Source organism: Netta rufina, assembly GCF_964035555.1.
Source record: "Netta rufina genome assembly, chromosome: 1".
NCBI classification, from domain to species: Eukaryota; Metazoa; Chordata; class Aves; order Anseriformes; family Anatidae; genus Netta; species Netta rufina.
The window spans coordinates 171,392,223-171,410,269 of NC_140123.1; the positions used below are offsets into that span (position 1 = coordinate 171,392,223).

General features: G+C 40.9%; 1 protein-coding gene across 2 annotated transcripts in view; it reads right to left on the reverse strand.

The window, feature by feature from the left end:
- SRGAP1 (SLIT-ROBO Rho GTPase activating protein 1) overlaps positions 1 to 18,047 on the reverse strand; it is a gene marked incomplete at both ends in the record, with an annotated part of 146,786 nt that overhangs the window by 13,967 nt on the left and 114,772 nt on the right. Inside the window, 5 exons of one of the 2 annotated variants that reach the window (XM_084289400.1) lie at positions 1,687 to 1,792; positions 11,560 to 11,694; positions 13,262 to 13,339; positions 13,497 to 13,557; positions 16,921 to 16,954. In XM_084289400.1, coding sequence (XP_084145526.1) covers positions 1,687 to 1,792; positions 11,560 to 11,694; positions 13,262 to 13,339; positions 13,497 to 13,557; positions 16,921 to 16,954 — 414 coding nt within the window. Of the gene's footprint in view, positions 1 to 1,686; positions 1,793 to 11,559; positions 11,695 to 13,261; positions 13,340 to 13,496; positions 13,558 to 16,920; positions 16,955 to 17,464; positions 17,568 to 18,047 lie in introns of both variants that reach the window. The other variant, XM_084289399.1, reaches the window with a different exon arrangement.

Genomic DNA, 18,047 nt, shown 5'->3' on the forward strand with positions numbered 1-18,047 from the left:
TCAGCTTAAGAAGAGAAGGGGAATCTAGCTGCAATCTTCGACCACCAAAATTACAAGCACGAGAGAGACAGACTCTTCTCGGAGGTACACAGCAAAGGGATGAGAGGCAACAGCTGCCAGTCACAGCAAGGGATATTCCAACTGAAAGCGGGAAGAAAATTTTTCAGTGTGACCAAGCACTGGCTCAGACTACCCAGAGAAGCTGTGTGTTGTTTGCCCTTTGAGATAGTTGGCTGGATAAGGCCTTGAGCAACTTGATCTAACTTTGGAAGCTTTGAGCAGGGGGCTAGACCAGATGACTTCAAGCCATGGGGCGTGATGACTTTATGTGGCCAAACAGGTCACATGAACATATGCAAAAAGCAGAAATGGATTTGCAGGAAGTCAGACTATGGGAATGTTTTTTTCTGTGGTTGCACCAGAGGCAGCCTGGGTGTAGAAAGAGATTTAACCTTCTTTCTGAATTGCATTCCTGGGTAGAAAGCATAGACGTAGCTAATGTGACCATGTACTAAGTACAACCTCTTGTAACTGATATGTCTAAGTGGAGAAGAAGCTGCAATGTAAGCATTTGAGCTATTTACGTGGTGTCACTACTGAGGGATGAATTCATGTTTTCAGTGAATAGTTACTTTCACAAAACTTTGGATCTCTGCCTCTCTTTTAAATATTGACTGAAAGTGGTTCATGAATTACTAGAAGAAAGGAAATAGGAATAGCTGTGAATGCAGGCACACACACATAACCTGGCTGAAAAGACCCTGTTTCTATAGGAACAGACAGAAATGATGAAATGGGGAAGGTAGCAGAGACAGAATGAATCAGCAGGGGGAAAAATTAGAGAAAAAAAAAAAAAAAGAGGAAAAAGGCAATACAAAAACAGATAAAAGGGGAAACAGACAACATGACAGCAGAAAGAAAAGAGCCAGAATCAGGGCAAAGTGCACAGGAAGAAAAGTTTGCAGTGAAAATACCGGTCTCAGCAAAACCAGAGAGGGCTATGAAGGGTTGGAAAGAGAAACACAGAGTAGTCACCCAAACAGTCTTCTATTTTCCCTCTGAGAATAAAATAGTTTTTTTGGTGTCATAAAGACATGAACACCTCTCTCCCCTTCTTACACACCCCTCCTTCCAGCAGCTGCCTGTGTTTTGCAGTGCCAGGATCCATCCAGCATACACAGGGATACATGTTCTCTGTGCTGGTAGCCCCACTACCAGGGAATAGACAAAGAAATACATATCTCACCCTGGCAGTGCCTAGCATCAAATGGCTAGATTGTAGTGCCTGTTTTGCCTGAATATACTGTTTCATTTCCCATCAGGAAATTACAACCATCTTTAGATGAGGAAAAAAATAAATAAATGATATAAATTATTTTAAATTTAACTACAACTCATATTTGTTGTTTTTCTTGCTTTATCGCTGTAGCCTGCACTCCCCATTTCAGATATCACTTTAATCTGTCTTATTACAACCTTGCTCATTGTTGGACAAATGAATTTTTAATTTGAATGAAAACTGGCATTTTCCACATATTTTCATTGCCAATTAGAAGATCATCTTTTCTGTTAAATGGAGCTTCAATGTAAACAATACATAGAATATGAGTAAATGCAAAGAATGTCGATACCAGCAGAGGAAGGCAGATAAAGGTACAGTACCTCCAGGAATTATAAAGCACTTACTGGTTGAGGAAGGCAAAGAGGTATCTCATCACTATAAGGACCGACCTGGGCAAAGTGAGGAGGAGTTTGCGGATGTGAAGAGCCCTCTCATAGAGATTGTCTATTCCTGTAAACAGAAGAGAGTATTTTAAATTCCCTTTCATATTATGGTCTAAAATAACATTTAGTCATTTTACTTAATTTGACTCTTGACTCAACATGTCCCTGGACAATATCTTCTCATTTTGTATTATTAAAAAATAATACCTGAAAGTCTTCCCTCCTCTTATTCAAATCACATAATATCCAAGTAGTGTCTTTAATTATAAGAAGTGGCAAATCTCCCAAACCCTGTGCCATTTGCTGAGCTAGACAGCTCATGAAACCAAAATATCGGAACATAAATAACCTGAGGGAACATGCTTGCCATCAGTTTTGAATACAGGTTCATTCTCATTGAATTCATTCATTTGAATATGGATATCCGATACAATATTCTTATCTGTGAGCTTGTCTAATTAGTTTTCTTAATGAACTGTCTGGCTATAATTCTATTAATTTTAACAGACAAAGTAGGAGAAAGGTCTTAAGTTGTCTGGGGTGTAGACAACAAACACAAAGATCCCCTGTACCTTCCTGATTGATTTTATAGCAATCCACCAAAATTCTTCTGAAGTAGGCAAAACAAAGTCAGCTTAATAAAAGCATCAGTTCTCAGTATTTTGTAACAAGGATGCACTATTTCCTATGCTGGTCAGAAAGATTATGTGACTGCAAGTGGGGTACTGATGGGATAAAAGAAATTATATTTCAAAACAAGTAATCGGTAAAGTTTTTGCTCAATGTGTCTTCTACATAAATGCCATTGTCAGAAACAACCTAAAATTTCAGTTATGCTCTTTCTGTTAACCAAGAAAGAATGCTACAGTTAATAACGTCTAGGGAAAATCGTGGTAGACTAGATGAGAAATACTGTCCACTGCCATTGACAAGGATATTCAAAAATCTGGAAATGAGAAACAGGAGCTGATGCCAATAGCTAAAAAAACATTTGAATCAAAAAAGTTATATTTAACAGTAGACATTTAAAATAAATATATTAAAATGTGCTAACTGTACTCAGAGATCTTGGTGTTTATTCCTGCTCTCTGGTATGGCTATTGCTCCCAATCAGCATTTATTTGTAGATGCAAAGTGTGTGTTGACTTAGTTTCTTAGAAGACCTACTGGTGTCTAGTAATTAGTATTTTGGTACCAAGAATGAAGCATAAGAAGAGTATCAGCTGAGAGACTTCTGTCTACCACATAGCAGTGCTGCACTTCATTAGGAAATGACAGTGTAGTAAACTAAGGGGCAAAAGCTGTTCCTACATCTGCGCTTATGGGAGATCCCCTGGCTCAGCACCACTAATGTGCTGGGGAACAGAAGATTTGGGGATGGGGTGTAACAGCTTCTTGGGAGTCTCTGCAGAAACAGACCTGTCCACCATTGCTGGTATAAAGGAAATCCATTTGGATTGTGGCATTCAGCACAGAAATAGCAAAGAGAAGCACTTGCAGGAGGAAAAATCCTAAAGGTGAACACTGGAATCCTGGCCCTGGTGAGCTACCACTGACTGCATCAAAACTCATGGGGAAAAAGGCTGCTGTCACGTTGTGTAATTTATAACCTAATGAGTCACACTGAACCAAAGCTCTAGCTGAAAATCACTTCAAGCCATTACATTTCCTCAAATGGAATACGGGACTTGAAATTTATTTTTATGTTTCTGTTAAGCTTGAACTATATAAATCAAAAAGAAATATTTCTGGTTACTGGTTAGGGACAGGAGTCCTTGGCAGGGGCCTGCTATGCCTAGGAGCTGTTTGCACATTTAGGATCCGCAGAGCAATTGAAATTCTCCTCTCTCTCTTCTCAGGGCATGTCACATCTCAGACATGCTAATGCTACGCAGCTTCACTTCTGCTCTGGAATGCCACGTTACTCTTCTGCACCGCTCATGGTCACTGTTTTTAGCACGAGGCCTTTCTCCACCTGCCTAAACCCAGCAGCTCTCAGTGGAAGGAGCCTGACCGTATCTTCAGTTCCCGTTCCTCCAGCAGAAGCAGCAGTCGTTACTGCTAGTGGTGCCTTGTGGTCTCCAACTCACCCAACCTTCCCCCTGCCAAGCCTGTCTGTGAATCTTTGTAGGTTTTGGTGGTTCTGAGTGTGTGTGTATGTGGATTTTCCATGGAACGGGGTTCAGGTAGCAAGGTGCATTAGTTATTTCTTTCAACACTCCTGCCTCAGCAGCACGTCTGCACAGTGACATGGTTCATCTTCTCCTGAGCCTTTCCACCCTGTGTGCTGGACATGGGAAGCTGGAGAGAAGTTGTGACACAGATCTGCTTTCTGCATTAAAACTCTTCAGGCTGATTCCTCGTGCTGCAGCCCTGCCTCTTCCAACCACTTCTGGAGACCTGCCCTGACCCAGGTTCAGTCACCACTGAACTCACACCAGCACTGGCCTGAGAAGTGCACTGGCCTGACTCCCAGGTGGGTCTGGTGGCTCGTTCCAGCAGTGTGCTGCCCACCCGGGTGTGATGGCTTTGTCAGAACTAATAAACAAAAACCAGCACGGGACACAGTCTCAGCACTGGCAGGCAGGTACCACACAGAAGCCGTCACACTCTCTAAAGGACAGTCTCTGCTTTGTGCCAAATGCAGCTCTTCAGGCAGCTCCCAGACATGGCTGACAGGATGTGTGAGTCAGGAACCGGTCCCTGTAGGCACCACGGACCAGCAGAGGAGGCACAGGGAATTTGGATGTGCGTCCATGTGTTGAGCTCTCCCAGTTGCCCTAGTAGGGGCATTACTGCTGCTGGCAGGTCACCTCCACGCCGAAGCTGTTACAAGCTGCAGATGCAAGGACGAGGCGTGTGCGTTGCTGATACCTTCCTGGTAACCCAGTCCCAATTTCTGTGAAAGCCCCTTTATTGAAAACCCAAACCTCTGCCAAGGGGTAAGTTTGTGTGCTTTCCGCACTATTTCAAAAGGCTTGTTTATCTTTCTTAGCACTGACTCTGTTTAAAGGAGATACGAAATAATGTATTTGCATGCTGCTTTTAAATGAGGAGCCAAATTTAATAGTTGCTTGTGTGCATGCAGTGCATGGGTATTTGGCTATGTGGGAAAGAAGGAATGAATACAGAGAGCTCTTTCTGCATCCAGACAGAAAGAATTTGCAGCTCTGCTGTTTCCCATGCAGAGGAAAGAGAAAGCAATGCTTTGCTTTGCCTGCACAGCCTGCATGGCCAAAGGGGACCCCAAGACCAAATGGCCATCCAGGATACAAACTGGCTGCTGCAAGGAGCCACTGGCAGTCCCAGTACTAAAGTGTATTGCCACCGTGTCCTCCTAGTACCAAAGTGTATATAACAGTGTCTTCCCTCTCCCAGTGCTCCTGTTGGAGGCTGAGGCCCTCTGTATTACTCTGATTTTCAAGAACTGCAGTTATTCCCACCTCAGCACACAGAAAGGAATCTCCCACTTTTCAGCTAAGAAAACTGAAGTACTAATATTACAGAACTTGTCCAAATAATGCAATAGTTGCCAAACAAAAATAGAAATCAGGAAACTTGAAAACTGATTAATTACTCCAATTATATGATTTGATTCCCATTCTCAAGCACAAGCAATGGGATAAACCTCCGGCAAGGCCAAACCCAGAACTATTGTGTTTTCTCTAACTATGGCAGGGAAGGGAGATCTGTGTGAAGGACACACGAATACCAACCTCAAATCAAGACTACCACTGGTTAAAAATAAATATTAGAGACAATTATTTATTCTCTAGTTCCCATGTCTCAGAGCAGAGCAAATTTTTTGGAGCTCCTGTCTGACACACCTACATCCAGACCTGTCTCAGCCATGAGGGTCAAATCCACAACCAGGAGAATGAATCCAGCTTACTCCTGTCACTGCATAAATGAAAAAAGTATCAGCTAGCTGCCTCTTTATCAGCCACAGGCTAAGGTCCACTTCCCAGCAGCAGGAGATGGGCATAAATCCTAGCTACTCAGCCCTCCTGTAAAGATGTGATTTTCAACCTCCAGGAAAGACGAAACACTGGAACCCGTTTTGGAGAGGAGGTGCCACCTTTGCTTACTGCAGAATTACACTGAGTCAATGAGCACACGCTTTTCTCTTGCTTGAGAAATAACGTATCTTAACCACCTGACTGATGATGAGTTGACCCATGACGAGGTTTTTGCCAGGGTAGACTCTAATGTGAAACAGATTAGAAGTGAACAATCTGCCTCTGAAGAGGAAAGGAAGCTTAAGAGGGAAGAAAACATAATTACTAACAGAAGTCCCCAAATGCAAATAAAACAAGACCGAGTTATAAATGAAGGCAGGGATACATGCATCCTAAATAACATTAAGAAAACGTAAGTCAAATTGAAGTTTAATTAAGCAATAATCATGAAGTAGTGGAGCATGTAAAAGGCAATAAATATTCAAACATATATTAATTCAGTGCTTTGGTGATGGAGAACAAAAGACTTCTGCAAGACAGCAATTGCAGTTGTTCCCAAATACTCTGGGCCAACTGGACAGTTACAAGCCTTTATCATCCAGTTTAGTTGAAGATACTACAAGTGCACTGGCCATGGTCTGATCCTACAAACGGCCCCTCCTGCAGTGGTGGTGAAGCAGTTATTCAGCAAAGAGAAGATCCAGTCTGGGAGCAGTCAGAGCTCAGAAAGCAGAAACGCGGGTTCTGATTTGTGCCTGTTTAACCATCCTCTGTTGGTATCCTTCCTGGGCCAATCTCAGTAGTTACAAAAGAAACGCAAACATTTTGCAAAGGGAAGATACTATTGATCACAACATGTGGAAGGAGAAAACTGCTCTCAGCAAGGAACGAATCGTGCTAACCTCATAGCCAGCACTGTGCAAGCTAAGCATATTTCACAGGCAAGGGTGGTGTAAAGGAGGAAGAAGAAAGCAAATAATGGTAATGTAAGATCTCTCCTTTAGGATAACTGATTTGAAGGATAAAATCCAATGTGGTGCTGCTGTGTGGGGGTGACAGACTCCTTCGACTTGGAGTGACACCTCCTAGTAACAGAATGAGTGCCTAATGCTTCCTTTACACACACGTTAAACATCAAATGGGAATGAGTTACACTTGCAGATGCAATTTTTATGGTCAATTTGCAGCTGACAGGTAATCTACGAGAATCTGAATTAGTGGTGAATTTAGCAATTTGTGCCTCTTTCCACTTTGGTAGATGAGTCCAATACAACTCAAAGATACGTATATATTAACTCAGCAATGCCATTTACAGCTGCTTCGTATCTATTTATGAAGGCATTGCAGGAGGACAAACACAATGGTATCCACCGTCACTTGGGGAAAGAAACAATTGTCATGTTGTAGAAACTTTTTCAGGAAGAGCTGACAACTCCTAATACAGTTTTCAACTTTTAAAGTAATAGTCTGGAAGAGCAGTAAAATCAATTTTTTACGTAATATTTATGTCTGGAAGAAAATGCACACTGCTGGCTGCAAGGGATCAAAATGATGAACATTAGAAGGAAGAAACATGTAAATTTTCATCCACCCTGGCATCTTAGTATATCAAATTTAAGGCAAGGGAGATGAAACCAAGAATTTTAATGACTCCGGCAGAAGCTAAACAGTCTGGGCAGCTGAGGTGAGTCCACGGCCACAATTGCACAGGTATGGATATGGAAATCAACTATTATGAACATGTACAAGAACTCACACCAGGAGAGGAACTGCAGTCCTCAAGCAGTGAAGGTGAACTATGGCAAGCATTCAGCACAGCTTCAGTACCCTCTGCCTACCTGCAACTCCTGTTACAAATATTCTGCGTATGTTTTGCCCAACCTGTTTCTACAACGGGGCAGAAAAGAAGCACAGCACAACTCTCCTCCCTTCCTTACCACCCCATTTTACCTGCTGGATTGAGGAGTGCTGCTCTGAGCAACCGTGGCCACTAACTTTGCTGGGAATGTAGACTCATGACCCATAATGAAATGCATTCTTTATGTTCTGCCCTACCTTTCATGCTTGCTCTGGAGAAGTCAGAATTTGGACCCAATTTTAGCTAAAATAGTTTGTAAGCCCCAACAGAGTAACACTGTTCTCATGAGTCTAATTAAAACAAATTGTCCTAAAAGTCAGTCGTTTTGCACTGCTTCCAATGTATTTCCAAAAGGGAAAGCATTAAATCACAATGGTCTACTTCATTGAAAATATATGCATAAATGTAAAGGAATTCCTCAGTGGCTGTGCTGAGGAAAGGTTCATTTTGCAGCTGTAACCTCAATTATGCTTGACATCCATAACTAAGTATTTAAGTTTCAAGAGGTTTTTCACTGGCAACATTTCATTTCCATATAAAATGCGTGACATTCTGCCCTCACAAAGTTTTACATGAAGATTAACTTTATTTATATTTTTTTTCCTGTCCCTCTTTTTATAGCAATTTCTGCCACCAATTAACAAAAACACACTGGTATTTATCTAAAAAAACCCCACATTTGAAAACAACTTAATGTTTACTCTTTTTCTCACTGTTCATCAGAAAGCGAATGCAATAAGCATTAAGAGTACTTAAATCCTTTTAAATAAAAATGTGAATGCTTTCTGGTCTTAACACACTTGGTTGTGACCTACAGAAGTTGTGGTAACCTCTGTTCTCACAAGGGCAATGGAGCCTCTCCCTGCTCCCACAAAAATGAAGACCAAGACACTTGGTAGGTGAGGAAACTGTTTGGTGTACGAAGGCCGTGTGGGCACAGAAAAATAAACTAACACAGCTATGACAGGTTCAAAGTCTGTAGTGGTAGAAAAAATCTTGCCTCGACTGTCTTCCTTTTTGCAAGATATATGAAGTGTTAGGGTTGAAAGAGAGCAATGGATAGCAATGGAAAGCCTTTGAGACAGACAGTTTCTAATGTTATCTGCCACATAGGTTCTATTTAAATTGAATGGTGACAGGTAGTATATTCTGAAATGCTTGCTGTTTTTTTTCTAAATTAGAAGCATCTTATTCCCTGGAAGTAGTGGACCAGTTAACGAAGCACACAGACTAGGTACACAGCTGTAAAAACAGTCCACCCCAGGCTTCTCTCAGATAATCAGAAGATGCAGACACACAGCTCACTATTCGCAGTGTGTGATTCTGGGGCTGGCTGTGGATACAAGGTACAAGAGCTGTTTCTTTCTCTGATCACACCACATTCAAAACTCCCACTGTGACAACACAAAGTAAAACCACCCCAACATGTTCAAAACAAAAATCCCTTTTGTCCAGCTGAAATCCAGATTTATGTCTTCTCCCTCCACTGAAGGGGGGCATTGACGTGTTGTTTCAGAGTGCCCCTGAAGATAACCTCGTGGAAACCAAACCAAACAACAGAGTCCTGCTCTCTCTTGTGTAAATATCTGTCTTCCTCCAAAACCTGTCAGAAATATATCTGGGACTCATAGCAAACATTATCATGAACAAAATTTCTTTTTTCTGCAATCGCAACAGTACAAGTCAAATCCAGCAAAACTACTCAGTCACTACACCTTGTTTTGACAAGCTGTTACAGAGCTGATAATCCAGGCTTAGGAGAGCCTCAGAGAACAGGCAGTCTAAACCAGAATCAGATGGCAACATCTCTTCCCCTGTAATGCTCCAGAGGAGGGCCACGAGGATCCTCAGAGGGCTGGAGCATTTCTCCTATGGAGACAGGCTGAGGGAGTTGGGGGTGTTCATCCTGGAGACCTTACAGCGGCCTTCCTGTACCTAAACGGGACCTGCAGGAAAGCTGGGGAGGGACTCTTTGTCAGGGGGTGCAGTGATAGGACAAAGGTGAATGGTTTTAAACTAAAAGAGGGCAGATTTAGATTAGATATAAGGAGGACATCCTTCCCTCAGAGGGTGGTGAGGCCCTGGCACAGGCTTTCCAGAGCAGCTGTGGATGTCCCATCCCTGGAGGTGCTCAAGGCCAGGCTGGATGGGGCTTTGGGCAACCTGGTGTGGTGGGAGGTGTCCCTGCCATGGCAGGGGGATGGAGCTGGGTGGGCTTTGAGGTCCCTTCCAACCCAACCTGTTCTATGATGATTCTATGAACACAGTGGAGTGCAACTCCACTGACTATATGGCCTATAATAACACATATACTATCTCCACATAAAAGAATCACCATCTCAATTTTCCTATTGCTTAGTCAAAATAATGGAGTCATAAAGAGATCCAAAGGGTAGAGTCTGATAGCAGAAATTTTGAAAAGAAAATCTTGTACAAATGTTAATGATGAAAGTGATTAATCTTTTGAACAGCTTATCTAAGAATGCGGTAGATTTTCTGTCAACTGAAGCCATTAAATCAATACATTTTACCAGCAGACATGCTTTAATTCATCCACAAGTTATGGAAATCAGCACAGAATTATTAGGTAAAGTTCCATCACCCCTGTCATGCTGAAAATCACTCAGTCAAAACGATCCCACTTTAGATTTCAATTTCTATGACTCACAGACATTTTCTGGGCTGTGACATTACGGTTAGCTAAAGCTGAGCTCAGGCAGTACCAAGATTATGCTTTCCAAAATGAGGGTGCCTGTCTCAGCATCCTCCTTAGTGTGGTATCAGACTGTTCAACTGCAGTGTTAAGGTCCTTCAGGACTCTTCAGAACCACTGAGGCTGTGAATAGCAACAGCCGCAGAAAATCACGCAGGTCTGTTGGACAAAAACTGTAACATTGCACACAGAACTGATCCCACACACTCGTAACCTCCAGGCTGAATTACTGCAATCCTCCCTGTCTGGGAAGGAAACCACACGTGTGGGGTTCCCCCTGGCATGGAGCAGAAAAGCCCACCTGCTCGCCAGCCCGGGACACTGGGAACACACCAGTCTGCTGTCCTGACTGCGGGGCTGTCTCCTTTGCCAAAATGGCACAGTTCAGAGAGCCTGCCCTGATTAGTATTCCAAAAGGACTGGCCCTTGTTACCTGTGAAACTGTCCACTGGCTCCATTTGGCTGAAATAAGCAGTTTACAAAGGAAGGGTTCAGAGGAGGAAATTCTTCCACAAAGCTAGGACCTCTGACTACTTCTGATGGACCCGCAGGGAACAGAAAGCCTACTGACGGTTGGTTTGGCCTCACACCTCCTGAACATCTGCAGGGATCTGTGAACTGGAAAAGGTTTTGTGCATGCCACAGCAATTCAGCCATCCACTGAGAACTTCCTAAATTACTACAACCTTTCAGCGTCCAGCTATGAACACCAGCAGCACACAGACCCATACGCTGCTCCTCTTGGGCAATCCATTACAACTTGGCAATTCTTGTGTGCTGGAAGGCAGACTGGGCTCTTCTGCAGACAATATTCAGCTGCTTCCTTCTGTTCTTGCACTGAATAGTTTTCCTGTCGGTTGGACCTGGGTTTTTAAGCTAAGCACAACAAAGGAACCATGCAATGCCAAGCGACTAGTTACTTATTCACCAGCACTGACTCCAAGCTGTAGGGCATGAAAACCTTTGTGAAATGTAACATACACTGTTTGCATGGTCATGACTTCATCCCCTTCCGTCTGCCTCAGTGCACAGAAGAAAATAATAATGCGTATAAATTTAACTATCTCCTGTATACCAAAAGGTTTTCTTCCTGCTCTATTAAACAAAGAGTTGCACTGTACATTAATCCCACTGGAAAAAGGGAACAACCACAGCTGCAAGTATGACTAATAACTGACCCAGACTGTTACAGATGGCAAACAAATTGTGTCAGAAAAATCTGTGAAGATAGCTCCCTTTTCAGGCTGCTATTGTATATATGAAAGTAAAATTACATCGAGAAATAAATAGAGGTTTCTACTTACTGATACAAGAAATAAGATCATTAAATCTTTCCTTAGGAAAGACAGGATTTTCCAGCCCTCGGAAATAGAGCTTCAGTACTCCAGCAACTGAGTTAATGTCGTGGTTACTTTGGTCATCTGCCAAAGGATTTTCACCTTAAAAAGTAAATAAAGTGAATCAAACACATGCAGGAGCATTCTTGCATGCAACATTTTTATAAATGAATGACTTTGTTTGTTTGTTTTGTTTTTTTGTTTTTACTATGTGGGAGGTGACAAGACAAGCATTCAAGTAAGATAATAAACATTGCTTTAGAAATCCCAGGCCTTTCACTGCAGAAATTACACTGAAAACAGTAGCCTAAATAAAGCTTCCTTTACGTTACATAACGTAGTGATCTCTTAAGTCCTGAACTTCCAACCAGGTATTTATGAACATGCTATGATTTACTAGTAGTAAAATAAAAAAGCTGTATGTTCTTAACTGAATAGAGTTTCTCAGACTATTCTTTGGGAGCTTACATAAAACAAATGGATTATCTAACTCTTTGAATTGCAAATTTGTCTTCATTATTTAAAACTAAAGCATTCAGGAATATTTACAACCATTTAGTGAAAAGACTTTATGGAAAGTGAAAACCTAAGGCCCTTGACTGACCTATTTTAAAGACTTAATCTTTATTTTGAAACATTTTAAAATGTATGCACTTTCCAGACTAACACTACCTAGAAGCAGTGAACAACAAGGCAGATGCAGAAGTTGTAATGCAGGAGAACACGCCCTCACTTAGCATGTAAAAACAGCTTCTTCATCTATCTTGTTAAGGACCAGATCAAGTTGAACAAGATATGCAACTAATATTAGGGAGAAAAATACTGGGCATCTTTTTTCATGCTTTTAGTTATAAGGTTTATTCCTTGAAGAGTTTTCTCATTAGCAGATGATCTGCAAAAGTTTCTTCTGGAAACTAATAAGAAAAAAAAAAAAGGTTCCAAAACCCATGAAAAGAGAATGTAAGATGAAACAAACAAACAAACAAAACTAAGTAACTAGTGTTGCTTTAATGTAAGTAGGGGATTGGATTGGAAATGCCCTGGATCCTGTCTCCCCTAGCAGAGGAATCCTAGGTTTGCTGTTGCATTTTACATTCATGTGTAAAAAATCATTTTCAATTCCTGGTATCTTTCCCATAATTCCTCCTCTGGGGCTGAAGTTTCCTTGAGGAACGAAAACCGTGGTTAAAAATGGAACAGCTCTTTCACAGCCTGTATTTGCATTGATCCTGTATTTGCACTGATCATGATGTCACTTTGGCAGAGGGACTAGGAACTCGAGCACTCATATTCCAGAAGATCAAGTAACAGCATTCTCAAATTGCATTAAGTAGTCTCTTGAATGTAATTAAAAACATAATCTTTCCTTTTTGAGGATCTTTACAATAAAATAAAGACTAACTTTTCCTTGCAGTTTACCATAACAAAAGACTAATCCAAGAGACACATGAACGTCTACACAAAAACAACTCCAAGCTCCTGGGACATAGTATGAGAAAAACATGTACGTGTCATCACTATACTTCACCTTTAAGCGTATGACAGTGCAAAGTTTAAGGTGTAATACAAAAAGTGAAAAAAATTCTTAAACAGACAAGAAAGTAATTAGAATTAAAAACATTTTAAGTGTCAGATATTAAGGAGCTTGAATAAGCGAAAATGCAATTACCTCTCTCAAATGAATTTTTAATATCATTGACTTCCACCTGGGAACCAGACACTCTAAAAATTCCCTGATGCTGAAGACCTGCAGCAAAGATGGGAGACAATGGTGGGAAATTAATCTATTTTATAAATACTTTTCACCTCTAGTTTAAAAAAAAAGCTGTAGCTGTAAATGCATCATGCAAAACATGCACGGCTAACTTCAGTAATGATATGTCATAACACATTCCATTGCTTACCATATAAATTGATAAATCTGATACAGCTTTCCACAATGAGAGGAATGACTTGTCCTGAATCCTGGAAAAGCAAGAGAAGAAAGAGTGTACTGCAGATGTGAAAAAGGAAACCTCCCTACTCTGGAATGAATGTGAAAATGGGTTTTCTTGGTCAATCCAGATGGACATACAGTGCTGCCAAAAAAACACATAAGAAAATATATAATTTCTAACAGAATTCTCATCCAATTTAGGGACGGAGGGAAAGGAACAGGTGAAGAGAAAGGATTAAGGTTCTTAATGAAAATAATTGAATCAGGAAATTCACAAACTTTGTTCTCTAACTCTGCCACTGTATCTGGCTAACACTGTATGTGACATCTAAGCTCATGCATTTATTTTAGATTTTTGAAGCAAAATGAGTTAAAGCAGTGAATTTGCCTTTAGTTTATTATTGACAATAATACTCCATGAAGAAGATGATCCTTCTGCATTTATTTAACTTACCCCATTTTTCCCCAGAGGAAAAAATCTTACGTGGGCCTAATTACATAGGGTCTAATTCCTGGAGGTGCTCTTTTTGTTTGCTAAAAGTTATTGTCAATAAGCAGTTGACAAAGCCTTCTCTGGATCTGCTGGACTATCAGAAAAGTTCTTGGAGATGAGCTACCCAATGACATTGCGTGGGGTACTTACTAGCTGTCTCCCTCCTGACCTCCCTCCTGATTTCTGTATCCTAAAATACAGCAGACAATGTCTTGGCACATTATTTCAGGCTGCACTAACTCTGGTAATACACTGAATGGTGAACTGCAGCCACTTTGAGTTAGGAACATTGGTTAGCTGCCCCTTCAGCACAAAGGCATTGGGAAAGGGACGTCACAGCCTGCTCCTCCCCACCTTCAACTGGCAGAATCACTGAATCTTCTAGGTTGGAAGAGACCTCCAAGATCACTGAGTCCAACCTCTGACCTACTAACTAGTCCTCCACTAAACCATATCACTGAGCTCTACATCTAAACGTCTTTTAAAGACCTCCAGGGATGGTGACTCCACCACTTCTCTGGGCAGCCCGTTCCAATGTCTGACAACCCTTCCAGTAAAGAAGTTCTTCCTAATACCCAACCTAAACCTTCCCTGGTGCAACTTTAGCCCATTCCTCCTTGTCCTGTCACCAGGCACGTGGGAGAATAGACCAATAATGAATCAAAGCTCTGGATCTCAGCCATGGTCCAGCAGCCAGCTTATAGGTACATCTTTAGTTAAATAGAGGTGTTTTAATAGAGGAGAAAAAATGCTGGTGGTGGTAGGGGGAGAGGATGACTACACACTAATTTTCAGTGAGCTGTCTTTTTCCTTCAAACTGCTGATTTTCCAAAAGAACCATCACGGTCCTTCAGTTGTTTTGGCACTTTAAAAAATGGATGTTTTACCCCATGCACATTAATGACTACAAGTTATCAAATATCTATTAGAGATACAAATCATATGATTAAAATTATGCTTGTGTTGGAAAAAATTACTGTTTCATAAATAATAGGTACCTTCAAACTTCTCATCTTAGAAGCTATAATTTTTCTTTCCAAATGAATTTCAAATATGTAAGCGCTCAGAGAATTGACTAATTCATTTGAAAGTTTAATATAAAACCAGTCTGTATTATAAAATCATGAATTCAAAGGCACCCTATAACTCAGCATACACATTTTTTCTTACTAGTCCTTCTCATTTTCATGCTAAATTACACTAACAGGAAGTTTATGAATTAAGCCCAAGTAGATGAAAAGCCAACTGCTAAAAAACAGCGTTTGAAAAATAACACACATTGAAGCAATGAAACAATGCAATTCCTGAGGCAACCTAACTCCTGTTTTTCTGTGTACTGCATATTGTTTTAGTGGGGTTTACAAAAGACTGTAACAGTAATGATGCTATTTAAGTTGTGGCTTGTTTATCTTTTAGATCAAAACCTAGCAAACACTGGTTAGCCAAGAACCACTAATATCTTTCTGAGTAGTGTCATGATTCAGCAACAGATGAACAAAAAAACCCAAACAAACATGGAACAGGTCAGTTGCTAAATGAGGAATACACAGTCATCTTCACAGACATTGAGCACGCTGGCCCTCCACAAAAGCAGAGTATTAGAAACATGCCCAACATGCACCCGTATCTCCTGTTAGTACACTGGTCCATGCAATAAATGTAAAGCCTCTGAAGAGACGGTGTTTGCAGTAAGAAATTACAAATATATTACTTTCTTACTTGTTTCTTGGGGGAGTCTGCTCAGAACCACATACAACTTCATAGTTAAGAGATTCTTTTAAATAACATAAACCAAAATCTTTGGATTTGGGATCTAATGACAAGAAAAAGTCTGAAGTAACAATTTGTGTTGGTGAAATTCAAGAACAGTGACCCTATTGCTACTGTGAATTTAATTTGATGTGTGTAGTCAGTGACTGTATGTTTGGGACTAATTGTTGTATCTGATGATGCAAAAATGGAACAAAAAGCAATTTGTATTTCACTAGCTGTAACCCCGCATGTGTGTCAGAATGACACCTCCCTATGAGGAAGGACCCGTTCTTTGTGCAGGGACGACTTCCTAGGTTAGCTCCCACACTGCCAGATCTGTCATAAGGCTACCTACTTTTTCCTTTTGAAAGACTATGTAGAAATCTCTCCACTTACAAGTAAGCTCTGTCACCCACATTGCCATGTGGTACAACCCTCTTCAGCATGAGAGAAAACGACAGGGCAGCATTTCTCCAAATTTCCTCTGTTCTTCCCTAATACAGGGCCTTTTTGCTGTGGAATTGTTTTTTTCTCCTTACTTTCTCCCTTGAGCAAGAAACCATTCATGATATTAATCTCTGGCACCATGTGATGATTTCCTGGAAGTCTTTGCACAACACAGCACCACCAGCATAATAATAATAATAATTTTTCCACATAGTTGTACTGAGGCTGGCTGAAAGCTCAGTTCAAAGATAGCTAAACTATTTTGGTGCCACTGAGCACAGAATTTGTTTTGCAAAATATTTGCTGCTAACTATGCTGCACAGAAAGAAAAAAAAAGGACACATATAACATTCAAATTCAGTTTGCAGAGCTTGCAGTCAGGAATTCCATTCACTGCATTTCTAAATGTATTGCTACATATTTTTTGAAGCTTGCTTTCCTTTATCTTTGTCAGCTGGTGTCCAAAACCACTAACTGACTGTGATGGGGAGGTGTTTGTTAATGAATAAGGGAATATCCATCATTTAAGACTACAATCACTCCGCAGTTATGCCAAGTTCAGTTTTGCCTGCTGTACTCGTAATATCATTTCTTAATGCAAACTTCCCCCTTCAGCTTAGTGAAAGAACTAATTTTGAGCCAGGCGTGAATGAAACCCGAGAGTGAGGCAGAGATGGTTCTCTTTTCACCAGAACTATACCTGATGTCTTGTGTGAGAGTTCCTTCGGCCTCGGCTAGAAGCATTATTAGAAATAAAAGTATGAGAAAGAAGAAGATAGTAAATACAGCAAAGATATAAGATCCGTAATAGTGGTGATCACAATTTCACGCAATATAATAAATTCCTAAAGTCAAAGGAAATCAAAAGCTGGATATCAAACCCAGGATGATACTGCTTCTTCATAGACTTCGAATATTGAATGTAACTAAAATGGCAAGCCAGAAACTGTGCCAAGTCGTGGGTTACACCGCTATATCCCCTATTTTCTATATGATGCTGTTTCCTAATAACACCAGGCTGCCAATCCTATCCCTACTTGATTACCAAAACTGTAGGGAGACTATTGTGAGAAATGAATCCTCCTCTTTCCCTCTGACTTCAGGAAGTATTATATTGATCAACTGGGAAAGAAAAGAGCCCCAGGACAGACTTAAACATAATGATCTGCCTCAGCTCACGTGAGGCCGTGACCATTATAGTAGGAAGTGTTGAGATCAGCCACTCCAGTGGCTGGTGCCAGTACCTTGATGAATGACTCCAAATCACCATTAAACAACTTAGCACTATACTGTGATCGGGGTCTGGGCTTCCTGTGTTTCTGGGGCTTAGGGGGAAGATTTGGAGGCCTAAGGGAAGGGAATATGATTACTGAGCAAGTAGAATTAAGTCATACAATAAAACGAAATGTCTGTAAAGTCATGGCAAAACAACAGCGCATTGCAAAGGGAGAAATAAACACATTACTTATCAAGCAGAGACTTTCCATCAAATTTAACTGTAACACAATGATTAAAGAGTGAAGAACTCCCCCATTAAAAATGCATTACTTATGGATAAATACTGACATTCTTCATGAATACCCGTTTTACAGTTTTACCATACACATTTATTCCAAACAAGGCACAACTGCAATGGCCATTCCTTGTCACTGTCATGCACAAAATGTGCAGCCAACACTGGAATTGGTGCTGCCAACTGCGGCAGGACATGGGGCACTCGAAGCACCTCAAGCAGAAAAGTTACTACCTGCCAGAGCAGCTTCAAATTCAAATTGAAACCACTCAGCACACTCCCAAGATGCTTCAAAACCAAACTCTGCATTTTCA